Source organism: Nicotiana tabacum, chromosome 1 (genome assembly GCF_000715075.1).
Source record: "Nicotiana tabacum cultivar K326 chromosome 1, ASM71507v2, whole genome shotgun sequence".
NCBI lineage: Eukaryota > Viridiplantae > Streptophyta > Magnoliopsida > Solanales > Solanaceae > Nicotiana > Nicotiana tabacum.
The window spans coordinates 72,372,815-72,400,737 of record NC_134080.1 but is presented as its reverse complement, the minus strand read 5'-3'; the positions used below and the strand labels follow the sequence as shown (position 1 = coordinate 72,400,737).

The 27,923-nt window shown below is 37.7% G+C and overlaps 1 protein-coding gene across 5 annotated transcripts; it reads left to right on the top strand.

The window, feature by feature from the left end:
• The first annotated feature begins 604 nt into the window (after nucleotides 1-604).
• LOC107786137 (carbon catabolite repressor protein 4 homolog 6) lies at nucleotides 605-26,060 on the top strand. Of its 5 annotated transcripts, none has more exons than XM_075251561.1 (16): nucleotides 605-796; nucleotides 879-1,416; nucleotides 10,551-10,717; nucleotides 12,156-12,221; nucleotides 15,406-15,458; nucleotides 15,959-16,040; nucleotides 16,156-16,202; nucleotides 19,058-19,139; nucleotides 20,493-20,585; nucleotides 20,763-20,795; nucleotides 20,920-21,014; nucleotides 21,992-23,096; nucleotides 23,246-23,331; nucleotides 23,610-23,694; nucleotides 25,428-25,554; nucleotides 25,728-26,060. In XM_075251561.1, exons 1-15 carry the CDS (start codon nucleotides 704-706, stop codon nucleotides 25,515-25,517), a joined length of 2,715 nt encoding a protein of 904 aa, XP_075107662.1. In that variant the 5' UTR covers nucleotides 605-703; the 3' UTR covers nucleotides 25,518-25,554; nucleotides 25,728-26,060. The 5 variants fall into 5 exon arrangements, with proteins under 5 accessions (XP_075107662.1, XP_075107664.1, XP_075107656.1 ...); XM_075251563.1 differs by having other exon boundaries at nucleotides 612-796; nucleotides 25,428-25,564; XM_075251555.1 differs by having other exon boundaries at nucleotides 612-796; nucleotides 23,240-23,331.
• Nucleotides 26,061-27,923: the final 1,863 nt, after the last annotated feature.

Here is a 27,923-nt window from a genome sequence, read left to right as displayed (position 1 = left end):
ACGCATGCCAGCGTAGCTATGCATCCTAGCTACGTTGGCTACAAAAATTCTTTTCCTCCTTTCTTGCTATACCCTCCAAGTCATGCATTTAGCCACTCAACCTAAGGACCCCCAACCCTTATGACCTTATGTTTAAGTATCCCAACGACCCTGCTACCCTCGGATGGGTCCGTACGTACTTTGAGGTCTCGCTAAGTATTCTCTTAAGCTCGAATTAGGCGTAATCTTGTTAGAAAAATTTCTGGGGCTTTAGACGCATGACCCAATCGTAGGGGTTAATTAGGTGTTATCATGAGTTGGTCACGTGGTCGTGTCCAACGTCACATTGGAATGTTCATGCCCATGTTTAGATATGCATGAAGTCAAGAATAATCATAGTAATTTATGAGATTTTAACGATATTTTTTGGTGTTCGTGGTTAATCTTTTTTTCTATAATTTCTATTAAATTTAATAGTTAGAACTTGTTAAATATTTGACAGAGGCAAAGATGCCAATTTTTAACAATTTTAAGATAAAAATTGCTCAATAATTTGTCTAAGGGACTGTTTCAAACCTAACCTCAAACTTAAATGACTACTTTTATATTTTCCCTTTCGAACCACCATTAGCAGTTAAGACGTGTCGTTCAATGGAAGCAGTTGCATAATATTGCAATTTACAGTTTCGTCAGTTGGAACGGTTGAAATGTTATTGAAACATTCATGAAGCACTCTGCTCCTTCCCTCCACCTCCTTGCAGCCGCTGCTTTCACCGACGCCGCCACCGCCAACGCCGCCATGTCCTCTGCTCAACCAGTAAGAATTCTCCCCCCGAATGCAAATCTCACATTAACGTCCATTTCTAACCTATTAACAAAACTCTCCTGACCCGTTACAGTTCCGAGGTGGCCGGAGCCGCGGCCGGAGAAACTTTTCCGACCGTCCTTCCGGCGAACAAAGTGAGCAAAACATTGCAACTGGAGACTCTCACTTCCATTCTGTTCGTGAAACCAATAGAAATCTCCGCCCTTCCCCAAATTTTCGACCTTTCCGACCTTGGGAACCAACGCCGAGTTTTCATCCTAATCAACAGACTTATGGACAATTGCCGCCTCCTCAACCGCGTCAGCCTTTTCTTCACAATCAGCAATCTTATAGAGCAATGCCGCCACCAGCCGGACTTTATCAAAATCAGCAGTTCAATAGAGCAGTGCTGCCACCGCCACGAGGACCACAATATTTCCGGAATCAGCAGTTTAATAGACCGAACTTTTATGAGAATCAGCAGTTTAATAGACCGAACTTTTATGAGAATCAGCAGTTCAGTAGACCGAATTTTTATGAGAATCAGCAGTTTAGGCCGCGGCCATCCCCTCCCAAGGCATTGAACTTTCGGAATTGGGAGTATGCTAGAACTGGACCTCCGCCTCATTGCGGTAAATTTGTATATTTCTTCAATGTTACGTTTACTTGAATTCAGGTACATCAACTGTTAAGATGGTTGTGGTAGTTTGATAACCAGTTAAAAGCTAGTCAATTCACGATGAATCCTCGTGCTTGAGATTGAGACCTAGTTGCAGTTGTGTTTTTTTGTTGCATAGATGGAAGGACATACATGAAGTTAAAGAATCCATGGAACTGACTTGATATTATTCGAAAATTGTAGTATGTTTGTATTATGAGTTTGTCATAAGATGTGGTCTACTTGGAAATTCTTTTCTTTGGTTTATTGGGTAACAGTGTGTGGTGAGAAATGTGATGTAGAATAGAAGAGGATACCTCTTTGTGTTCAAGGTTGATTATTCTTTAAAATTAAACAAAATAGGACGTAATTGTTTCATACAACGTGTTGATATGCAAATGGAATGGAGAAGAGTTTCACTTTCGCTAACCAATATGATACTTCCATTTCAGTTAAGGCAAACACATTTAATTGCTAAAATTGAACATAGTCTTGTAGAAGAGCATGGAGACAACCTAAGTTGCTCCGATATGGCAATTTAGGTGCCGCACCCTTGTCGACACGACACTAGGGTGGGTGGTGACTACGACGGACGGAAAAATTCGAGATGAGATACAATTTGATTCCCGAAATTAGAACCAAAACTAGGGTAAATTTGAAGAATATAACATAGCTTATCTAGGAAATCACTCATTTACTTATCTACAACTTGAGAATAAAAAAGAAATCCAAACTTTACAAGCTATACTTAAGTATTCTACAAAACTTCTCATAATTTAGAGATATTTTTATATATTTTTTTTGAATTACTCTTAGCCGGATATCCGTATCCGTATTCATACTAGGATTCATATCCCCGAATCTTAGAATTTACATCTCGAAGGATCCGACCTCTAGATACGCACCCGCGTCGACACCCGCACCTGTGTCCGAGCAACTTAGGAGACAACTAGAGGTAAAAAAGAAAGAGAAGAAGAGGAAGCATGTCCAATTGGTGCATCCAAAAAAAGATGTGCACTTCTTTAAATTACCTAGCTTTGATGTACTATCCTAGATTTGGCATCGAGACTTTGTTAAGGAATAATTGATTAATAAGGAGGTAAACTAAATGCTTCCTGTCGTAGCAGTGTTGTGAAGCGAGGAAAAGCGACAACCCCCATTTCGCTTAAAGCGAGAAGCGAAGCGCTCACTTTTTTGAAGTGAAGAGGAATTTAAAAAAAAATTAAAATAAATATTGCATAGACAACACATGTAATTGTAAGCAAATATTCAATACTTCAATGTAAAAACTAAAGAGTAGCATCAATTAAAGCATAAAACGAGCATCCTATTCTTCTACAAGATTGTCAAATTCTTATATTCCACTATCATTATTATATTGCTCGTTATCTTCTTCAACTTCTTCTTCTTCTTCTTTATCAACTAGGGTCAAAGTATATAAAAATTAGAGGAAGGCCAGTAATTCTCAGTTAAAAACTGGGCAGAGAAAGAAGAACCCAAGGATTGGCATCAATTCTGAGAAAGAACCGATGCTAAAAAAAAATCCACCAGCATTTCGCTGCTTTTTGGATGTTTAAACAGTGAAAGAAAAAGAAAAAGAAGAAGAAGAAGGAGGAGGAAAAGCAGAACATACCTCTTGAAGTCTTGAAGTACTTGAAGTTGAAGAAGAAGAAGAACCCTAGTTGATGCTTTCAGATTCTTTCAGAAATCAGAAGTAGATGAAGAAGAAGAAGTCGACTAGACCAGTCGCTGCTGTTGGAAGAACCCTAGTCGCTGCTCTTTTTAATAAAATCGCGTCCAGACCAGTGTTTTTAATCACAAAATCGCGTTTTTAATAAAATAGGGTTGGGACTCTCTTTTAAAACAGAGAAGCAGGCGCTTCTACCGCTTCGCTTCATTTTCCCGCTTCTCGCTTTTTACTGGGAAGCGATCGCTTTTTCTGAGCTGAGTCGCTTCACCCTGCTGAAGCGTTCCCCTTCACGCTTCGCCTCGCTTCTCACTTAAAGCGATGAAGCGGGTGCTTTTTTAAACATTGTGTCGTAGAGATAGGTTAGGTGCATGTCATGCATTCAAACCCGGTCTCAAACAAAAGCTTGATATTTAAGTTGAGAAGGGTAGAGGGGCGTGCCATTATCTGCCGAGATTTGAATCGTATTTTTTAGTTATAAAAAAGGAAGAAAACAACAGGAGGAATCTGAAAGTAGAGGGTCTTGGTTATCATTTTGGGAAGGAAAAGCACCACTAAAAGTATGCCTTGGCTGTATAGCTCAAGATGATGCTTTCTTGACACGAGAAATTAAGAAAATGTTAATATTTGCAATATATGCTATATGTATTGCGCATATATAGAAGACTCAAAACACTTATTTATACATTGTACAACAGCAAGAGAAGGTTGTAATATGTTTTTAAGCCTTAGGAGATCAAATAAGTCATGCTACACAACTTAAAAGGAAGCTGTGATAAGTAGCCACTTGGTGAAAACAAAAAAAATAGTGTTTTAGAAAATATGGATCACTATACAATGGTGCATTTGCCGAAGTATTTGAAGAGAAAAGAACCAAGACATGCTTGGGAGAAAGGGCTCCTCTCATACAATTTTCCATAGCTAATTGTATAAATCTTTTAGCTTATTCGTGTAGATGTGATGCAGATTAAGGTAGCCATCAAGGACTTTGGTGCATTCTTTCGACTAGCAAGAGTTGAAACACTTAGAGGAGGCGTGGAAAGAAGATCTCAAGGCTTTAAGTATGCTTAAATGGAAGTTTAAAGGAAGAAAGGGTACAAGATCAATTGAAGGTTCCTTTGTAATATGGGTATCTTAGTAATTTGACCATTTAGCTCTTTAAGACTAGCTTAGGTTTTCATTTCTTAGCCTAAATACCAACCCTAGTATAAATACTTTATTCTTTAGGGAATCTAGCTTAGAATTATGAAGATGAAACTCTTTGTGAGTTGTGGATTTTTTCCTTGTCTCTACAATGAACCTCTCTTTGGTTACATCATGAGAACTAGTTCATTTATGAGTTAATTTCTATTTCTCCCTTTGGATTTGGTTTTGTAATTGACGGTAATTAGTTTATTTTAAGTATCTTTTATTGTTCTTGGGTTTTACCTATTGCGTTCCTTACTTAGTTTGATCCTTTATTCTTCTATCCTTGAACTAGTGATTTATAGTTGAATTACAAAGTGGGTTAACTAATTCATAATTGATTTCTTGTAATTCCTTAATTTTTTTTTGATAACCATAATATTCAGGCCGAGGAATTAGAGAATTAGGGTAGGGGTAAGGTCTGCCTACACATTACCCTCCCCAGACCCCGCTTGTGAGATTCCACTGGGTTGTTGTTGTTGTTATAGTACTCGGGCTAGTTTGCGTGCACCTTGACGAGTAACACTAATTCTCTAATTCCTCTATCTTTACTTTATTACTTACTCCCTCTGTTTCATATTAGATGATGTACTTTCCTTTTTAGTCTGTTCCAAAACAAATGATACATTTCTAATTTTGGAAATAATTCAACTTTAAACTCTTCATTTTACTCATTTACCCTTAATGAGAAGCTTTTATAGCCACACAAATGTCATGGCCCCACAAACCTTTTACCCCTTAAGCTTTTAAGACCACAAGTTTCTAAAGTCTTTTCTTTTTTCTTAAATTCCGTGCCGAGTCAAACTACCTCATCTAATATGAAACAGAGGAAGTATTCTCCTTTTTGTTCTAGGTATTCTTGTTGAAGAAGTCATCTTCAATTCCCTAGAATCTACTGGGTCCGATCTACATCAAGGTGGAATATACTAAATGATGAGGAAGATGCTATGAATTTTATCTGTTTCCTTACCTGCTGACGTGTAAAATGGAAGTTGGATTGCTTCCGCTGTAGATAGAGCTTCTGCTTGATGCTATTTTTCCTTGTCACAATAACATACCTAGTGAAATCCCACAAGTGAGGTCTGGAGAGGATAATGTTTACGCATCTCTTACCCCGCTTTTGTGAAGGTAGAGAGGCTGTTTCCAATAGACCCTCGGCTCAAGTAAAGAATAATCCCAGCATTCATGAAAAAGAGATACTGTAGTGAAGAAGCCATGAAAAAGAAGCAGTAACAATAGCATGAACATAAGACAACCGAAGCAAAAACATGTAGTAATAGAAATGAGAGAATAAGAAAATACGAGAGTAATATTAATACTATTTGTATGGAGAAGGAAAACGCGGGACTACCTGCTAACCTACTACCTTAATCCTCGACCTCCACACCCTTCTATCAAGGGTTATGTCCTCAGTAAGCTGCAAATATACCATGTCTTGCCTAATCACCTCTCCCCAATACTTCTTTGGCTTACCTCTGCCTCTCATTAGACCCACCCTTGCCAACCTCTCACATCTCCTCACTAGGGCTTCTGTGCATCTCCTCTTGACATGTCCGAACCACCTCAACCTCGCTTTACATATCTTGTTCACCAAAGAGGCCATTCCTACCTTATTCCGAATATCTTCATTTCTAATCATATCTCTTCTAGTATGACCACACATACATCTGAGCATCCTTGTCTCCGCTACTTCATCTTCCGGACATGAGAGTTTTTGACTGGCCAACACTCCCCCATTACAACATAGTTGGTTGAACCACTACTCTGTAGAATTTACTTTTAACTCTTGGAGGCACATTCTTATCATACAAGACCCCGGACGCAAGCCTCCACTTCATCTACTCCGCTCCAATGCGATGTGTGACATCATCGTCAATCTCCCCAGTACCTTGGATTATAGACCTAAGATACGTGAAACTTCCTCTCTTGGGGATGGCTTGTGTATCAAGCCTCACTTCCATGTCATCCTGATGAGCTACGTCACTGAACTTGCATTCCAAGTATTCTATTTTTGTCTTGCTCAACCGGAAACTTTTAGACTCTAGGATTTGTCTCCAAACCTCCATCCTATAGTTAACACCACCTTTCGTCTCGTCAATAAGTACTACACGGTTTGCAAATAGCATGCACCATGGCATCTCCCCTTTAATGTTCCTTGTCAATTCATCCATCAGCAAAGCAAATAAAAACGGACTGAGAGCTGATCCCTAGTGTAACCCTATCACCAATGGGAAGCAGTGTTTTGAATAGCGTGAGGCGACAAATAGCGATGAGGGCCCGCTTCACTGAGGCGAGAAGCGAGAAGCGAAGTGCTCGCCTTTTTGATGTGAAGCGATAATTTATTAAAAAAAATAAAATATTAACTTTGCATGTGTGCGTGTATATAATTAATAGCAATAGTATATTACTCCCTCAGTTTCAATTTATGTGAACCTATTTGACTGGGCATGAAGTTAAGAAAAGAGAGAAGACTTTTGAACTTGTGGTGTAAAATGAGGCACATATATTTTGTGTGGCTATAAATCATTGTATAAAGGTAAATTGTTTCCAAATAGGGAAAGAAGTCATTCATTCTGGCACAGACTAAAAAGAAAATAGATTCACATAAAGTGAAACAGTCAAACGAAGGGAGTAATAAATATATCAATTAAAAACTCAGGTTTGAAGAAGCTATCTGCCTCTGCCCATGAAGGAATTGAAAAACAGAACAAAAAAAAAAAAGAAGAAAAAGAAAGGAAGGAGGAAAGAAAGAATGAAAGAAAGAAAAAGCTCTCTGCTGCTCGATCAAAAACAACATAGCAAAAAAGAAAAAGAAGAAGAGAAGAAGAAAAATGAAGAAAGAAGAAAGAAGAAAGAAAAAAATGGCAGAAACTCGAAGAAGAAAGAAGAAAAGAGATGAAGAGAAGCATAGCTGATAAAGAAGCTTGAAGAAGAAAGAAGAATCGCTAATGTGACTAGGTCGACTTGAAGGAGAAAGAAGAAGAAATCACTACAACAACAACAACAACAACCCAGTATAATCCCACACGTGGGGTCTGGGGAGGGTAATATGTACGCAGACCTTACCCCTACCCCGAAGGGTAGAGAGGCTGTTTCCAGGAGACCCTCGGCTCAAAAAAACAACAGAAGTCGATATATTAGTACCACAAAAATGCATAATAAAATAACAGCGATACAATAGATATGAAATACAGAATACGAAATACGAAAAAGATGGCTGGTATAGCAAAACTAGCAGGTAAAGCCCTGCATCAATAGACGACCAATGACCTTCTTAGTCTAACTCCTAACTGGCTAGTCTCACTCTATTGTGCTGTAGAAATATTCACAACTCTCCCCTAACCTACAACCTTAATACTCGACCTCTATAATTCCCTGTCAAGGGCCATGTCCTCAGTAATCCTAAATCGCGCCATGTCCTGTCTGATCACCTCTCCCCAATACTTCTTAGGTCGTCCTCTACCTCTCCGCGTGCCCACTACAGCCAGTCGCTCACACCTCCTCACCGGTGCATCAGTGCTCCTCCTCTGAATGTGCCCGAACCATCTGAGTCTTGCTTCCCGCATCTTGTCCTCTATGGGGGCCACACCCACCTTCTCTCGAATATCTTCATTCCTAATCTTATCCATTCTTGTATGCCCGCACATCCACCTCAACATCCTCATCTCCGCTACTTTCATCTTCTGGATGTGTGAGTTCTTTACCGGCCAACATTCAGTTCCATATAACATGGCAGACCTAACCACTGCTCTATAAAACTTACCTTTTAGTAACGGTGGCACTTTCTTGTCACACAAGACTCCCGACGCTAACCTCCACTTCATCCACCCCACCCCTATATGGTGTGTGAAGCCCTAAATTTTTTCTTTTAATCGCTGGTTTGCTGCCTTTTTCTTATCTTCTTTTTTTAAAAAAGCGACGCTACAGGGCGCCTCTCGCTACACAACGCCTCTCGCTTCGCCTTTTTGAAATCGCCACGCAACAGAGGCAAATAGCGCTGGAGGCTCGCATCGCATCGCCTCATGCTGTTATCGCTGAGGCGAGCGCTATTTACAACCCTGATGGGAAGTGTTACGAGTCTCCTCCCACTGTCCTTACCAGTGTCTTGGCTCCAACATACATGTCCTTAATCGCTCTGGTTTATGTGCCAGGTACACCTTTGGCCTCCAAACATCTCTAGGGAACTTTTCTTGGGACTTTGTCGTATACTTTTTCCATGTCAAATAACATCATATATAAGTCCCACTTCCTCTCCATATACTGCTTCACCAATCTCCTTACAACGTGACTTCTGTAGTCGAACATCCCGACATGAATCCGAGCTGGTTCTCGGGAATAGATACAACCCTCCTCACCCTCATCTCCACCACCCTCTCCCAAACTTCATAGTATGGCTTAGCAGCTTGATACCTCTATAGTTATTGTAATTTTAGATATCAACCTTGTTCTTGTACAACGGAATCATTGTGCTCCACCTCCATTCCTCGGGCATTTTTGTTGTTCTAAAAATGACAATTAACAACCCAGTTAGCCACTTCAAACTTACTCGGTCCGCGCTCTTTCAAAATTTAACCGGGATCTCGTCTGGTCCAGTCGCTTTTTCCCTGCTCGTTTGGTTCGGCCGGAACCTATTACTATCCGCAGACGCGAACACACACACTCACAGAGCGAGAGAGGGAGAAGCAGAGAAGGAGGGAGACAAGCAGTGTAGAAGACTGGTCATGTCGTCGGACTCCAACCTGAAAAGGAAAGAAGAAAAGAGGAAAGAGAGAGAAAGGAGAGAGAGAAGAGTAGAAGAAGAGAAAGATACCTTAGATGTGCTTAGTTACCATCGACGGAGAAGAAAAAGAGTGGCAGTGACAGCTATTACCGTTGAGAGAAAGAGTCTACAATATGCAAACGAAGGCAATTTTCAAATACTCGGGGGTCAAATAGTCAAATACTAGTTTTGTTTCACTCCGCAGGCCTTCACTCTTTGATACTTCAACCTTTTGTTTGCAACTTAATAATATTATGCCAAATACTTGAATTGACACAGATAACCCAAGTTACAGATAATTTAGTTGAGGAAAGCAACTATTTGGTGGACAATTTGGAAAGAAAGGAACCTGAGATGCTTTGAAGATACAACCAACTCTCCACAAAAGATTAAGATGAAGTGTATTCTTCTTTTTTGTTTTTGGTGTAAATTGGAATATGTAGAGGATCCTGATTCAATCCTAGATGTTTTGAGTTCCTTGTAAGAAGAACAAGGACTATATTTTTGCTTTTTCATATTGTAATTGCCTATTTTGGCTTCCAACACAAAGTTTGTGCGATGATTTTTTGAATATACTGGACACTTTACCTTCTCAAAAAAAGAAGAAGATAATTTAGTTGGGGATGTGGAAAAAAATAAAAAATAAAAAATAAAAAAGGCCGAGGATGCGAACTTTCCAGCAGTAGTGAGGCCTCAGCAGATATTTGTTTCAAAAGATGCAAATTAAACTTTCAAGAGATAAGTTGTTTTATTGTGCAAGTGCCAATACAAAGAAGATCATACCTTGCTGAGGGAGCTGGTGTGGCACTCTTATTTTGCTGCGACTCAAAAAAAAAAAATTTGAAGTCATCAAATTCTTAGTTACAGAGTACCATAAAACAATATCAATTATGAACAAGGTGTTAGTCTAACCATTTAAGTGTGTATGAGATGAACCCCTGACCTATCAATGCGTTAGCGCTGCGAGAGTTTAGCCTCATGATCAAGTCGAATTTGTAGAGGTTGTGTTTCCTCGATGCTTGCCCTCGTGAGTTCCATTTTATCTTTCACGATGTTGGGGACAACTAACCACCTATTGTGAACAGATAAGTAGGATGGGAACATGGAACATTTAGAAAGCTCCCTTTTGGGTCATGCTTGGAAGTTTGGAATATATTCTTTTAAGCCGTCCTATCCTGGAGTGGGACCTCTAGGTTTCTTCTTAGAAAGGGAAAAAATATTTAAATCATTTTATTTGCTCCCTTTCTTACCACTATATTGGAGCATTCGCTTAATATATATTCACAATAAATCATCCAAGTTAGCTGAAATGTTGTTGGAGTTTAAGATTGTAGCGTGCAAAATATTTGACTTCTTCGGTGCCACTTTGAGATACTTGTTTGCTTTCAATTTCTGTCTGTATGTCATAAGTTTTTGTTTACTAAGCTAGGTCTCGATCAAACTGATGAATGTTTTACTATGCTATTATATACTGCAGAGCGATTTACAGTCTTGTCATACAACATACTAGCTGATTACCTTGCAATTGATCATCAGAGAAAACTTTACTATCACATACCACAACATATTTTGGACTGGGAATGGCGTAAAAGAAGTATTCTTTCTGAGCTTGGATGGTGGTCAGCTGATATATTGTGTTTTCAGGTTATGACTCTTGACTCAATTAATATTGTTTTGCCTTCTACACTCTTCGAATTGTGGTTCAATCACAGTGATGTTGTGGAATAGGCACAGATTGATGCGGTATGATGCTGGATGTATGGAAATTTTTCTAAAGTCTAATATACGTATTTGTTCTTCCTTCCAGGTTGGTACCAAAGGTGTAGTACCATCTGTGAATTGGTAACTCTATATTGAGTTTGTTTTAAATGTATGTATTTGGGCTAGCAAATTTTAAAGGCGTGTCTGAAACAAAGAGATTTTGTACACACATATAGTGAGAAATAAGAGTTAGTGCAAGGCATGTTGGTGTGCGTCCTCTCCGGTCAGTGCAAGGCATGTCAGGTTTTGTTAGTTGGAAAGTATCAATGTCTGGGTGGTGCTGGGTTGCTGCGCAACATTCACAAAACTAAGGACGACTCAGGAAGTACTCACAATCACTAAAAAGTTGTGTGACAAAGAGATTTTTCTCGTGGAAGTCATCGGTTAATGCTTAATAAGTAATTCCTCTCTCCGGTACCATGTGATAAAGAAGAGACACTAGAGAGAGAAATGACACGCAGGGGCGGCTCTAAGGTAAGGTCGATAAAGCACTTGCCTTAGGCCCCCAAGTATTAGGGCCGCAAAATTAGAAAACACTATATTAGTATTATATCGAACATATAATTTATCCAATTATTATTAATAATAACATTGCAATTGTTGCATTTTTTAAATTTGATTGTGGTTGTATGATTGAGTGAATAAATAACGATAAATTTTCTCTCATTAAATTAAGTAGTATATTTACCTTCTCATCAATTCGATTTCACTCTCTAATTTCAACGCAGATTCTCTGAGTTAGCTATTTGTTTTTGTCATATATTGATGCATACATCAGAACTCAAGTTCTTTTGTTTCTCGGATTTTTAAATTAAGAAATTCTCGAGGACAGTGGCGCAAGATTCGAACTCGATGGAAAATGAGTCCACCCCTCTACCATTTTCCACTTAAATATCATACTTTTGTCCCAGGAGAGTTCGAAACCGTGATGTGAGCCTAACCTATGCATCACGCGTTTGCGCTCTTACCACTAAACCAAAATCATGTGGGTTTCTTTTTTGTCTCATTATCGTATGAATTTTATGAAAATTTAAGGGCCTTTTAATACTATTTGGCTTTAGGTTACCAAATTCGTTGAGCCGCCCATGAGAACACGTAGAAACTTGTCTTACATTTGAGTCTTACATATTATGTGTGTGTCTATGTATGCATTTTCTTTTCCTTGCAAAGCTTAATATAATCAATCTTTTCCCCGTCTCTTCCATAATCTTTCCAATATGTTCGACCCCTTAACTTCTACGTCTTTGTTTCATTGTTCTGCTTGTATTCACTTCGGGAAGTAACAATCCTTGGTATGGCTTGTGATGTTTCCTCCTTCCAGGAGGTTGACAGATTCCAAGAGTTGGAGGCAGAATTGAAGTTGCGTGGATATAATGGCATCTGGAAGGTTTTTTATGCTTTCGTGCTATTCTTCACTTGATAAGTATTTTTACAATTAATTTGTTAGTGAACTTACTGTTGATTAATATGTTGTGGAGCAAGTGCCAGAGGGAGGGTCCAAACCTATCCTAAGAGCAATATATCTATAATCTCCCAAGTTTCGTACATTATGATATGCAATTATGCATCAGAAATCACCATTTTGTTATGAAGTGCAATGTAAATATGGGAATTTGAACCTTCAAATACGGCATATATATAATTCGTAAATATTCGCTGGAAAGTTCATTAGGCTCTTTAAAAATATTAAGATGCAAAAAATTGTTCTGATGAGAAATTGTTCCTACCGAGTAATACTAGGACCTAGGTATAAAGTTATTAAAGTCAAAATGAGGACCCAATGATAAATTTAGTAAACATCTTGGATGAAAGGTTCCTTTGCCATAGTCTATTCCTTGGTTTGTGTAAATCCACTTGCCACTTGTATCTCTGAATATCCTCACCCGGATGTAATCTCACTATCTATACCCGTTTACATATAGCTCTCAGTCTTCTTTCCGGGAGGTAAATCAACAATCTCCCATGTTTCATTCTTCTTAACTGCACTCATTTCCTCCATCATCGCCCTCTTTCCAGTGAGGGGTACACAAGGCTTCCTTTCTCGTCTTTGATATGTAGTTTTGGTCATTCTCTTTCCCCCTAAATGTTATTGATGTGCTGATTCTATTGTTAACTCAAGCTTCAAATATGTTGAGCATCTATTTTGCTCCGTGTTTGCTCGCTGGTTTGGGAACACCAATTGTTGAATGCTACTTCTTGGTTGGTGGAACCACAAGGTCCTTAATCCTATGGCTTCATATATTAATAAGGTCATGCCTCCGTTAGTTTGCTGAGAGTTGTGGTGGTCCAGGTGCAAAAATAAATATAGTTCCAAACCATCACTCGATAGATCCAAGGCATTAATCATATACTCCTTACCTCTCTTACTACATTCTAAGTTTGGCAAGGTTAGACTATGAGCTGGAAGAGTATCTATCATCTTTGTGATGCTTCAATACTTGTATATCTGTCTAGCCGCTCTTTCTGAGAGATGGGTGAAAAACATCCCCTTGGAAAGCCTAACGACCCGATGGTCAGCGTAACAATAATGACATTTGTCAATATGCTACCACCTGATTATTAAGATCACGATATATTCCAAATGCATGAATATTTTTGATAATGGTAACATGTATATTAATAAATAAAACAGCACTAGGGCAGTGCCAAACCATATTTACAAGGAACAAAAACCAGCTATGTCAACCTAAGATTACCTAAGATTACAGTGCACCTATCAGGTCTATCAAAGATTCTGGCTCCTCTACACAACTTTCTTTACACCAGAAATGAAACAAAAGTAAACACTTTATCTTGATTTTCTGTAAAAAAATTGCTTCTGTCTTCAAAAGTTCTTAAATTTCTCTCCTTCCAAACTGTCCACCATATGCACGCAGGAACCAATCGCCACCATTTCTTCTGTCTCACTATACCCCCATTGTAATTCCAACACTGCAGCAATTCACAAGTGTTAGCTGGCATGCTCCATTTAAGGCCCACAATATTAAGAAAGAGCTGCCACAGTTGGTCAGTAAAAGGACAATGAAGAAACAAATGGCTATTAGTTTCTGTAGCTGTACCACATAATAGGCATCTAGAGCATAGCTAAAAACCTCTTCTTCTCAAGTTCTCTTGGGTTAGACAAGCCTTTCTTGCAACTAACCATGAAAAGCATACCACCTTGAAAGGTGCCTTTACTTTCCAAATATACCTCCAGGGCCATTGTTCTAACTGTTGGTTTGAAGCAGCAATTAGAGTATATGCGGATTTGACTGTAAAATTCCCACTTCTGCAAAGGTTCCAACAGAGTTTATCTTCAGTTTCTCCAAGACCTCGGAATTGTTCCAAGATATTAAAGAAATCCACAACCTTCTGTAATTCCCAATCATTCAAGGCCCTTCTAAAAGTAACATTCCATCCTTGCTGACCCCAGGCAGTGTCTAAAGTGGATGTAGGCGATGTTGCAATGCTGAAAAAATCAGGAAAAAGTTCTTTGAGAGGACCATGTCCTAACCAGTTATCACTCCAGAAAAGTGTTTTCCTTCCATTACCCACCGTTATGGTTGTATTATCAGCCAGAGTATTCCAGTGAAGTCTGATTGACATCCATACCCCAACCCCATGTGGACTATTAACAATGTTAGAGCACCATAGTCCATTTTGTCCATACTTGTCACAGATGAATTATAAATGCATGAATATTATCCTCTAAATTCTTCAAAGCAAGGAGGGGTGTATAATTTCATCTGTTAATTCGCTAAATTGGAACCATTAGGTCATTTCTTTGATCAATTCTAAAACCTCGGATTTAAAGAGGACTGCTCTCGCATTTTTCTTTCCATCCGTACACTTTAAAAACTCTCCTTTCCCCAGTTGTCATGCGGAATCTCAAATTCCTGAGCTCCATAGTAAGACACATGTTCGGAAAGTTGACATGTCGAGAAATGTGGAATCGTCGGATCATTTTTTCTTTGATAAGGTAAAGTATAAATCTAGAAGGATCTTTAACACTTGTAGCCCTTTTGAGAAAGGGGTACGCAAACCAGAAAACACATAGAGTGATACATAGGGCTCAATTTGTCTTGTGGAGGGGATCGAATTTTAAGAAAGCACGTGCATCCGTAATATGAGGTTTGCATAGTCATCTATTTGAAAGAGAGTAAAATGCCCAAAGATAACGTGTAGAGGAGATTGCTTACCAACAGTAAGAGTCATTGTCTTCTTAATCAGATAAGCATCCAACATTAAATTGGCTTTGTTACCCTCATTTCTTCGGCTCCTCCATTGATAGCAGGAAGCCTCCTTACCCATAAACCCTAGGACTCATTTATTTTCACCTAAAGCCCAACTTTATTATGTAAAATCCTTCATCTCTACCTCCTAATAAGTAATCTAGACTTTGTCTTGCAAGAATCAAAATGAGTTCAGGAATAGGCAACCATTTAAATTTTCCATATCTGATACTTGCATGTATACTTTTACCCACAATTAGCACTGAGAACCTTATTACTCTTGAACTACAAGAACAAATGCATAGTTTGTTTAGTGTATAATAATACTTTCATATGCAATGTGGAATATGTTTGATGTAGAGGCGCACCGGAGATCCAGCTGATGGTTGTGCAATATTTTGGAATGCGTCAAGGTCAGGAAATTTTATTCTTTTGCAGCCTCAAATCCGAAGGATAGTTTAAATAGGTGATGCTGTTATTAGACTTAATTATGAATGAGGAAACAATTTTTTTAAATTCTTTTTGTGTCTGTTTTATGTAAACATTGGTATCGTAGAATCCAATCTCATATCATGTCATTGCCAATTCCATAGTATCTTTGTCACCACACGTCTGTGTCTGGATTCTCTACTCCAGTTGAGTTGGAAATTTGCTTGATATGCTCCAAAGTCATTTAAGCATGTTGGTAGTAGTATTGTTTAGACTGTTTGGTAAATATTAGCCGAGTGCATGTTTAGAGATTCAGTATTCCAGGATATTAAGTGTTACTTTCACAGCACTATTCATTGATTTGCTTTATCATCTTAATATTTAGCCTTTATGGTTTTTTGGCAATACAGTACTTGCTGTGGAATCTTGATTACTAGTTCATGATATTACCTAATTGGAAATACGTTGGAATGTTTTATGTTAGATTCAAGTTGGTGCATGAAGAATTTATTGAATTTAAAAAGTTCGGGCTTCGGGATAATGTAGCCCAGATATGTGTATTTGAGGTACATAAATTCTTTCAAGTATATTCTTCATTGCTTTAATGTAAGTCTTCAAATTCAAAACTTGCTTGTGCTTGTTTTAGAAGTTCCTTTTATTGTGTTTATCTCCTGCTTACAGTCTCTGGGTCAGCAGAATAAGAGTGTCACACCAGCTCTCTCAGCAAGGTATGATCTCCTTTGTATTGGCACTTGCACCGTAAAATAACCTATCTCTTGAAAGGTTAATTTGTACCTTTTGAAACAAATATCAGGCCTCATTACTGCTCGAAAGTTTCGCATCATCGGCCTTTTTCTTTTTTATTATTTATATTTATTTTTTTCCACATCCCCAACTAAATTATCTGTAACTTGGGTTATCTGTGTCAATTCAAGTATTTGGCATAATATTATTAAGCTGCAAACAAAAGGTTGAAGTAAGAAAGAGTGAAGGCCTGGGGAATGAAACAAAACTAGTGTTTGACTGTTTGACCCCCGAGTATTTGAACTTTGGTTGCGTATTGTAGACTCTCACAACCTTAACAGCTGTCATTTCCACTCTTCTTCTTCTCCGTCAATGGTAACTGAGTACATATAAGGTCTCTTCTCTTCTTCTCTTCCTCTCTTCTTCTATTCTCTTCTCTCTTTCTCTCCTTCTTTCTCTCTCTTTCCTCTTTCCTTTTCTGGTCGGAGTCCGGCAACATGACTAGTCTTCTACGCTGCTTGTCTCCTTCTCTCCTTTCCCCCTCTCTCTTTCTCCCTTTCTCGCTCTGCGCGTGTGTGTTCACGTCTGCGGACAGTTTCAGGTTCGGGGCAGAACCAGACAAGCAGGGAAGAGCGATCGAACCAGACGAGATCCCCATAGAATTTTAGAAGAGTACAAAAATGCCTGAGGAATGAAGGTGGAGTACGAATGATTCCGTTGTATAAGAACAAGTACAACGAATCAGTTGTACAAGAACAAGGGTGATATCCGAAATTGCTACAACTATAAGCTATCGAGCTACTAAGCCACACTATGAAAGTTTGGGAGAGGGTGGTGGAGATGAGGTGAGAATGGGGTGTGTCTATTCCCGAGAATCAGTTCGGATTCAAGTCGGGGCATTCGACTATAGAAGACATTCACATTGTAAGGAGATTGGTGGAGCATTATAGGGTGAGGAAGAAAAACTTACATATGGTGTTTATCGACTTTGAAAAAGCATACAACAAAGTCCCAAGGGAGGTTCTCTAGAGATGTTTGGAGGCTAGAGGTGTGCATGTCGCATACACTAGGGGACATGTATGTTGGAGCCAAGACACGGGTAAAGACAGTAAGAGGAGACTCGAGACACTTCCTAGTGGTGATGGAGTTACATCAGGGATCAGCTCTCAACCTGTTTTTATTTGCTTTGGTGATGGATTAATTGATGTGTCACATTTAAGGGGAGGTGCTATGGTGCATGCTATTTTCAAATGATGTAGTACTTATTGACGAGATGCGATGCGGTGTTAACCATATGCTAGAGGTTTGGAGATAAACCCTAGAGTTTAAAGTTTTCCGGTTGAGCAGGACTAAAGCAAAATACTTGGAGTGCAAGTTCAGTGACATACCTCATGAGGATGACGTGGAAGTGAGGTTTGATACACAAGTCATCTCCAAGAAAGGAAGTTTAAGTATCTTAGGTTTATAAACCAAGGTAATTGGGAGATTGACGATGATGTCACACATCGTATTGGGTAGGGTGGGTGAAGTGGAGGCTTGTATCCGGGGTCTTTTTTGATAAGAATGTGCCTCCAAGAGTTAAAGGTAAGTTATACAGAGTGGTGGTTCGACCGACTATGTTGTATGGGGTGGAGTGTTGGGCAGTCAAGAACTCTCATGTCCAGAAAATGAAAGTGGCGGATGAGGATGATGAGATTGATGTGTGGGTATACTAGGAGGGATATGATTATAAATGAAGATATTCGGGATAAGGTGGGTGTGACTTCTGTTGTGGACAAAATGCGGGAAGCGAGGTTAAGGTAGTTCGAACATGTCAAGAGGAGATGCACAGATGCCCCAATGAGGGGGTGTGAGCGGTTGGCAATGGTGCTACTAAGGAGAGGCAGAGGTAGGCGAAAAAAGTATTGGTGAGAAATGATTAGACAGAATATGGTACATCTGCAGCTTAATGAGGACATGACCCTTGATAAGAGGGTGTGGAGGTCGAGGATTAAGGTAGTAGGTTAGTAGGTAGTCGCACACATTTCTTCTCCATCTAGTAGTATTAGTATTACTTCCGTAATTTCTTATTCTTTTATTTCAATTACTACCTGTTGTTTTTTCTTCGGTTATCTTGTTTTCATGCTATTGTTGCTGCTTCTTTTTCCATGGCTTTCCCACTAATGTATCTCTTTTTCATGAATGCTGGGATTATGCTTTACTTGAGCCGAGGATCTATCTACATACTATCCTCCTAGACCCCACTTGTGGGTTTTCACTGAGTATGTTGTAGTATCCGAACAAGACGAGAAAGGGATAAATGAGTTTTAGGATTGCCTATCCCAGTCCTCTTTCTTTGCAGCAGCATTCAAGAAGCGTCTCTCTCTTTCTCTCTCTCACACACACAGAGTTTTCATATGAAATGCTCCTTTACATAATTCCACTTTGTGTAAGGAAAGATAAGTGCCTAACCATAGTCTCTGAGTGTAAAGATGGCTATGCAGGAAGTCTGAATCTCAGTCATGGGTTTTTATGGGTCGCACATATTTTAGTGTTTGTTCTAAAATATTGTTGTATCATTGACAACTGTGCTATTCCAATATTTTTTGCACTGGTAATTGCTAGATAAGCTGGTTTAGATATTCTCATATTCGTTTTTCAAGTCCCTGTTCAATCAGATTTATCCACATAGATTGGCCAATGATAGCAGTTGATTTTGTGTTGGATACTCATTGTTGCTCATGTTTTTACAAATGTGGATGCTGTTTGGAACATTTTTTCTTGAGTTCGTAGCATGAGCTTGTTCAAGTTTCTTTTCCTTATTCTTTACCTGCTGAGTTAGTGTATTTTACACTTGCAGACCTGGTCACTCCAATAAGGTTGTAATTTGTAATACTCATGTGCTTTTCAATCCTAGAAGGGGAGAGATTAAGCTTGGACAGGTACTTATTGTCAATAGATACTGTCTTTTCACACATCATTGTGTGCATGAATTTATCTGTAAGTCAGTTATCATGTACTTTTGTATCCTATGCTTGGCATTTATCTAGTCATATGTTGCTCCGCTTCACACGATAGAGACCTGCTAGATTGTAGTCTGTCATGTCTGCATATCTGCTTCTTGTCATGGCTTGTTAGTTTTGTTCTAAAATTGTATTATTTAAAGAGAAGTTAGTATTCATCATATTTCTGTGGTTAAGTGAATACAAGCTCTATGTTTATCGGAAGTATTTAATAGAATAAATGGACATGAATTTAAAAAATGAAAGTCCAAGGGTGCTGTTCTTTCTTTGCTCCTTATGTTGTAACTCGTTATTCTCTTTTATTATCTACATCCGTAATTTATAGCATCCTATCCGTAATTTATAGCGTCCTATCATTACAATTGGCGTGCTGTTCCCTACATATTGGTATGGCAAGGGTAAACATGAAGATCATCTGAAGTGTATTTTGAATTATGATGTCTCTAAATAGCTTTCTATTAACTTTTCTTCCTCATCATTTTTAATACAAGGACATGAGGGCATCCCTGTTTGGCTTTGTTGTTTTTGTTTTTGTTTTTTCCCTTTTCTTTCAGAAAATATAGTTTTCTAAATCTGAATGTTGGAAAAGTTAATATTTCATGAAGAAACAAAACATTAAACAGCTCCAATCTCGGGAAACCAGTTAATCCTACTATGAGATAAACCTACTGCCTTACATTAGAAAGGCAAGGAAGTAGCTATATCCCCCAAACTTGATGGGAAAATATAATCTAGAAGGATTTCACTATTCTGATATGAGGACCTATTTTCCTCAGATGGTTTTTATCTTTGGAAGAAGCAGATGTTTATCAAGAAGCATCAGCACTGCACCTAAACTGTTTACTTGATCCCTTCCTTACTTAAAAAGCTTCAGGAAGGAGTTATTTTTGTAAATATCTCCAAATTCTGCTAAAAAAACAACAGCAACCTCAAAAGTATATGTATCCAAACACAGCATTTAAAGAGTTGCTATAGGAATGGGTCCCTCTTTCTGCTAAATGTATGGTGATACTCATACATTGCTATCCACTTCTAAGATAGCATACTTGGCAACTGCCTTGCTTGTCTATTCCTCATAAAGTTGGTTTGTATCTCCTTTAAGATAGAATACTTGGCAGAACTGTCTTGCTTGTCTATTCCTCATAAAGTAGGTTTGGTTTCATTTCATTATTAATGTACCTGTTTTAAGTTTAGCATTTTTAGCCGCAACGAAGAGTCCACTTGATTGGATTCAGTATTTCGTTTAGTGTAAGTAAATTTTGCTGCAACCAGGTTAGGGTGCTTCTGGATAAGGCTGATGGTGTTTCAAAACTTTGGGACAATGCTCCTGTTGTGATCTGTGGAGATTTTAACAGTACACCAAAGGTGGGTTCATTGATTCCCATTGAAACACTTATGACATGTTTCTCATTAATGCATATTTTCTCCTCTTACTTTCTGTGGTTCGTACTGAATTTTATGTTGTAGTTTAATAATTCTTCTTGTCTTTTTCCTCTTGACAGAATCCTGCTTTAATTCCTTATTCTTTTTTCCCTTTACCAGAGTCCATTGTACAACTATATTGTCGAGGAAAGGGTAAGCTTCATACAATGTTTTGTTTCTTGCTGCTGTTCCCGACCCCCTTTTTCTTCTGTGCCTTCTCTGGGGGAAATGATGATTCTTTGCTTCGGGATGCATTTGGGGTACTTTGTTCCTGCAGCTAGACTTATCAGAAGTGCCTCGAGATAAAGTGTCAGGACAGGAGTCTGCTACAATTAATACAGTGAAACGTAGCAGCCTCAATCCTAGTGCTAGGTATGGACTTCTTACCTCAATTAAATAATTATCTGGTGATTTCATGGAGACTTGACCTTTGCCTCATATTTCCTTGTACCAGCTTATGTATAATCTTATAAGATTTCTACTTCAATTTCATCGATGAACTACATCCCATTTCCAAGCTAGTTGGGGGGTTTGGGGGGGGGACTATATGAAACCTATATATCATTCTGCTCTATTTGGGTCCATTTCATTCCAATACATCTATGTAATATATCTTTTAAGGTAAATTTGAACTTTTAAAAACTAGAGGTTCTTTAAAATTCACTCTCATCCCTACACTGATATAGTTTCTAATCAAACTAGACTGCAGTTGATGTAAGTGTAACGACAAACAACAACAAGGCGTTAATCCTAATAGGTGGTATTGCTAATATGGATCCTTTGTTTTCATAGTCTTAGCTAAGTCCGTCTTGATTAGAGTGTTTGTAGGTCTTTTAGGACAACTTAGCTCCATGTGATTTTAAGCGTACCTCTTCGCCGTTTAGCACCTTAAAGATCATTGTACTTGCACATATCGACCAGTCTATTTGGAGATTTATGTAGAACATGCTAAACTATCTCAAGTGACCTTCTTTCGTTTTACCCTCTACGTCTTTTACTTGCATTCTGTCTGATCCGATAATCTCTAATCTTGTCTATTAATAAGAAATAACTTACCAAATATGGTGCACATTGTTTCTGAGTATAATTTTGGTAAAGATAATAAAAATGCAAGGTCATTAGGGGTTGTCCACCTATCCTTTCTTTGAATTTGTTAGTCACATATTCATGCTGAGCTTGACACACTAGTCTTTTAAAAAATGACTGGGGATTTCTAATTTTCATATTAAGGGTCTCATTTCTATTCAGTGAATCTGAAAGACTGAAATCATATTTACTTTACACCCTTTATCGCTTTCAGGATTCAGTCTTGATGTTTCTAAAACTGGAATTCTTTTTTTATACCACAGACACCAGGATGCAGTTGACTCTGCTCAAAGCTCTGCACTGGCTGCTGAGAGAGAAGTAAAAGACAGTAAGATGACATTAGATGAACAAAAGCTCGATTCTCCAGAAAAACATTCAGCAAGTGGATCTTCTGTATGTATCTTGTCTCAGCCTCAGAGTTCTGTGGTATATGAGTCCGGCAGTTCTTGTATGGTTAACCCATGCTCCGAGGGTACGAATGAGTTACCTAGAGAAACTCATGGTAATGTTTCTGTTGGTGTCTTTAGAGAAGATCCAAGTAGTTCTCGTGGTGAAGGTTCATTGTTTCCAGTTGAAGGTACGAGTCATGAAGTAAGTTTACTAGAATCTTGTCAAGAAGATGAATATGATAAAGACACTCAGGGTGGATGCAACGATGCCAACCCTAATGCGAAATCTTGCTCTTCTCACAAAATTTTTGAAGCAGAAGTGTGTTCCGGAACGGCATATAGACAGAAAGATGGACAGTCCAAAGTAGATGATTTTGGTTCTGAAAATGTTATGAGTGTTCACGGACCTACAATAGCCCATTGTTCAGATATGTCATCGTTGGGGCTATTTTCTGATTCTTCAAATGTACATGAAGTTTCTCCTCTGGAAACCTCTGAAAGTGTATCATCAATTGGTAAAGAGAGTTGCACTAAAACATCACATGAACATAAAACCTCACACGCAGAGACATGTTTTGATGTTTTGTTGGGCGAAAAGATGGACAGCTTGTCACTTAATGAGGTCTCTGGAGGCACAAAAGAAGATGAACTTTTAGGCCACGATCGTGAAACATTTTTGTCTCAGTTAAATGGTGAAGATGATTCCTTTCCAGCTCACTCTAACCAATTTCAAAAAACTGCTCTCGAGGAATTGAATGATTCCTTCGAGAAGTGTTACGGTTCCTTAGAGTTGCGTCCACTAGGAGACGAGATAGCAGATGATGTTCCTGATTTGGATTCTGAGGTTGTTGACATGGAGAAATCTACTTATGATCCATCAGCTTGGACTCCAATGGATTTAGAAACTGCTACAGGCAATGCGGATTGCACAATAATGGAACATAATCTGAAGTTGGCAAGTTCATATAGGGAAGTAGAGGTAGCTCTTATTAGACTAAGCTTGTATTGTCAATGTGCTATTCCATATCTTATGGTAAATGTGTATGATATATTCTTCTATTGGCTGGTAATCTGGCTTAATACTTGCTCATTTTTTTATAACTGCAACTCACATCTTCGTAGTTTCAGGATTTTTCTGGAACAAGAGATTCAACAGGAGAACCTGAGGTGACCAGCTATCACAGGCTTTTCATGGGTACAGTTGATTATATATGGTAAGTATCTTTAAATATTCCCCTAGCTTCTGCTGCCTTTTGTTTAATTCCATCATTGAGGAACAAAGATAAGATCCCAGATTGATTTGTAGCATTGCCATAGTTGTTCATGACAAATTTGAAATGCTCCTGATATTAGGATTCATTTAGAATATGACCTCGATGTGTTGTTTTATATATGTTAGATGCATATGCATCTCTGTGGTTGATGCTTTTGGTATTCCATCAGTTAGAACTCAAGAATAACATGGCAAACTAATTGTTCAAATTACACTCAGGCGTTCTGAAGGTCTTCAAACTGTGAGGGTGCTTGCTCCCATTCCGAAAAACGCCATGCAATTTGTGAGAGGTTTCCCTACTAAGGTATGTTGGTAAAAGAAAGTACAAATAGTTTCTTCATAGAACAACAGTTCAGATTCATCCTTGCTGCACAGAACTTTGTTTTGGTTATGCATGGTGGATAGCAGTATGATCTCCTTTCATATAGTGGTCTTCAAAATTTTTTAGTGCTATGAATACCAATTTGGATTTTAATTTGCAACAGGGTTGAAATACAACAAATCGTCCTGAAATACTAAATCGCACCTGCTGCCTTATGAACAGCCTCGAAGCTACTTTTTTGACACATTTATTACAGATTTAATCCTTGAAAATAAATAATTTCGCATCAGCATCAACTTACTGTCATACTTAAGAGAAGCTCAGTTACTGTTTCCAGGTCAAGCTGGACCTGGATGCCCTTTGTCAAATAAAGCCGTCTGAATGAAGTTTCATGAGACTGTTGAGGCAACTAGTGTGAAACTACGAGAATAGAGAGATGTATTGATGGTTTGATGGTATGAGTACTTAACACTTATTTATAGGTGTCAAACACATACAAGATTTGTCCAATGTGGCAATGTCTAACTTAAAAAGATATCACTCTAAGGGGTCGTTTGGTATGAGGTATAAGAAGGTATAAGGGTGGTATAAAAAGTAATTTATGTATTCCCGCATAGGTTTGCTAGTATTAGCAATGGAGAAGTTTATTTCAGAAACCAAATGTTGTATTTGTTGGAATTCACTTTAGTAATGCAGAGTTTTAAGTCGGAAACCAAATGTTATTAGTTACTCCTATATCGGATTTATTTTCCTTATACGACAAACCAAACAAGCTTTAAACATTCTAATGACAAGGACAGAGTCTGTAGAAGCACCATTTGAGTTATGCACATAAACCTTTGAAGAAATTCACATTAATTGGCTGGTAGTTGTCCTTTTGAAAGACAAGTTGGGATTTCTAAAGGCTGACTGTGATCACTTAAAGCATGAGAAGAAAGATTAAAAGCTTTATTCACCTCCTTGAAGTATTATAGATAGGACTTCTATTTCTCGTTTCTAATTTGTCGAGTAGCGCATAGTAATATAAGAACTGAAATTATTGCATGATAAGTATTTTCTGAACACACTAAATTTTGCAAAAGCTGTCAGTTTTCAATCTTCTAACAATCGCTGTTTTTTTTTTCTTTTTCTTTCTCCGGTTCATGTTTGAAAAGCGTACGATCTATCAAAAGGCAATCAACTATGCAATTGAAAAACATGCATAATCTATGTACCAAACATTTCTGTGTTAAAGTGCCAACCGTGTTTACAGTGATAGCTATGGGATTTTGTATGTGATATAGAGTGGGAATGAAAACACATGATCTTATTAAAGCTGTTTATGCGGCTCTGGTTGGCAAGCATGTGCACAGGGCTTATGACTCAAAGGTTTGATGAGAAAAAGTAATATTGGAATCAGTTAAGTTGGCTATGAACCATCCACTTTCATGGTAGACATGGATCTTTTAAGGATATGGATTCCCAGTAGTTTCAGTTAGCATGGTTGAGATCTGCAAATGCCTTGTCCTCTTTTATTGGGCTGGATATGCATCCACACATTACATTAATAGATAGACGTGAAGTGGACAAAGTTTATTACTCTATACAAGGCAGTCGAATTTGCTCATTCTGTTTTGGCTCTTACATTTTTCTATATGCAGTTTTATTTAACGACTTGTCTTTTAGCCATGTACTAAACAATTTCTTTTTTCTTTTTCTGCTTTCCTATTATCCAGAAGTGGGGAAGTGATCATATTGCTTTGGTTTCGGAATTGGCTTTCACAAATGATGCATCGGTTCAAGATACTAGCGTCCAAAATCAATAAAATCCTGTGCACTCTAAAGGACTGTACGAGTTTTCAGGTGAATAGAGGTTGAAGCTTTCTCATGCAGTCCTTGGAAGAGCATGCTCTCTAATTTTCCACATAAATGTTTTAATACTGTCTCTTTAATTTGGAGTTTTATCCTTCAATTGGAGGAATTTCTACCATTTATAACCTGATGATCCAACTCTTTTGTTGCTTCATCTCTTGCAGTGCGTAAACCTTTTTGTTCTTCCAGCGAATGAGGGGTGAAATTCATCATCGAAGGGTCTTCAAACATAGAGACGAAGAAAAGACAAAGGGGGTTTAAGGGTGCTAGGGCGTTCAAAATGCTAGTGCCTCAATAAGGTATCGACAGATGAGTTCATGGGGACCAGCAGAGTATTTTATCTTGAATTTTGAAGGATTTTTGTTCATTAGCTTGTTTATTTTTCTTTTGTTTTATTCTGTGCCCCGGAAAAGAAAAAAGTACTATTGTCATTATTCAGTTAATTAACTGTAAAGGTAGTCAGAGTTGACTTTTAGAAAGCTTTTTGTTCTTCGAAAGACAGGATTTTCCTCTTATCTGAGCTATCCTTTTTCCTTCAGAGTAAACACGTATTGTCGTAATAAGATCCTTGGTAAATTTAGAGGTTATTAAGTATTATAGTATGATACTTCAGGTGATTTTAGAGCATGTTTATGTGTATATGTGCATGCATGTATATATACTATATAGTACAAAATACAATTTGTTAGTGTACCCATTTTCTTTCCACCTAGTGCCCTCGCACCTTACTAAGATTTGTTCTGGAATGGGTCGTCAAAACGTATTCCAACGATTTATTGATCTTCAGGTCCACTATATCTTCGTTAACGAAGATCCACTATATCTAACTACTGACGAAAAATGACTTTCAATTGCATGTTTTGATCACAATGCCAAGCTTTTGTTTACTAAAGATTCTTATGGATTGAGATGGTCGAGAGGCGAGATAAAACTGCGTGAATAGTTCGTTGTATGTCAAAAATAGAGGAGACCCTGTTTCATATTCTTATCTGGTACAGTATTTGATAATGGTTACTTTCTAGGTGACCTTGATTGTGCCCTCTTTCTAGGTGACATTGAAAGCAAAGCTAATTTTTCTAATCTGTCGTATCCCCTGTTCTTAGCTCTTGAGATCTAGTTAAAAAGATTATGGAAGACCGAGTAAATTCTTAACTCGCATCAAAACGTCCATGGTCATTATTGATACGCTGTGCAGTGTCTTTACATCTTATGAATTCCATGCCCGATTGGTGGCTGAATGGAAAATTTTGGCAGCTATGAGTGGGTAGAAATGGTACCAGGTATATGCTTTTAGCACCTATATTAAAAACATATTCAATTTTTAAAAATTATTTGAAGTTTAGCCAATTTTGAAAGTTTTTTTGGATATGAAGTTTGAATTGTCAAAAGCAAAATTTCAGACATTCAGGTTTAAAGTTAGGCTCTGCATTCAAACTTTAGACTCGTAATTGTGGACTTAGTTTAAAGTTTGAAGTTACATTCGTAGGTAGTTAAACTTTAAAAACTTTGCAAACTTCGACTATTCTTTAAATAAGAATCCTAAAAACAACTATTTGTGCACTTAGTGCTTATAAATCAATTGAAAAAAAAAAAAACGAGTGACCTGGATCAAGTTAAGTGTATCAAAGATGAGGAAAGTAGAGTTTTGATGGAAGAGGCTCAGATTAGACGAAGATGGCAGACATATCTATATTATTATAAAATCATGAATACAATGTCGGTTTACAAAAATAACCTTATAATATTAAGCATAATAACTCATAATAAAAGGACATAACCCGAATTCTAGATATTAGCCTTATAATCCTATTAATTTTAGGACATAATACTACACGACTTATCGTATAAAACTTTCCTTATTAGTATCTAAAGTTTATCTTTTCTATTGTTTATTATTATTGTTTCTTTAATGCCTAGCTCACTTAGAATAATAACTTGTATGTCTTAATCATGTAATTCCAATTAATATAAGTATGGAAATCACCTTATGCAGATTTCGGAAGGTGTTTAATATGTTCCTTTTTTATTTAATTTGAACCCCTTTTAAATATAATATCTTTTTATGTTAACTTTTAATATTTAATATTTTAAATTAATAATAGTTTGCCTATTAAATTATAATTTTTTAAAAATATACATGAAGGTTTAATAACTAATTTTATAAGAATTGCCCATATTGGCAATACATTACCACTCTATAACGTCCAATACTAGGAAAAAATAAAAATAATATTAATTAGACTGCATAAAGAGTTAAAATTAAGAAAAAAATATCCCCATAATAATATATTTTTATATTATATTTGAATTGATTTTCTACTCAAATAATATTTTATTATTATTAAATATAAAGTAAGAAC

Excerpts from the sequence above, each read along its gene's own strand:
- LOC107786137 (XM_075251552.1), top strand. The coding sequence starts at position 704 with ATGAAGCACTCTGCTCCTTCCCTCCACCTCCTTGCAGCCGCTGCTTTC. Across the intron at positions 20,796-20,919 it reads ACTATATTGTCGAGGAAAGG|CTAGACTTATCAGAAGTGCC; the intron begins GTAAGCTTCATA and ends TTGTTCCTGCAG. Across the intron at positions 23,695-25,427 it reads TGAGAGGTTTCCCTACTAAG|AAGTGGGGAAGTGATCATAT; the intron begins GTATGTTGGTAA and ends CCTATTATCCAG.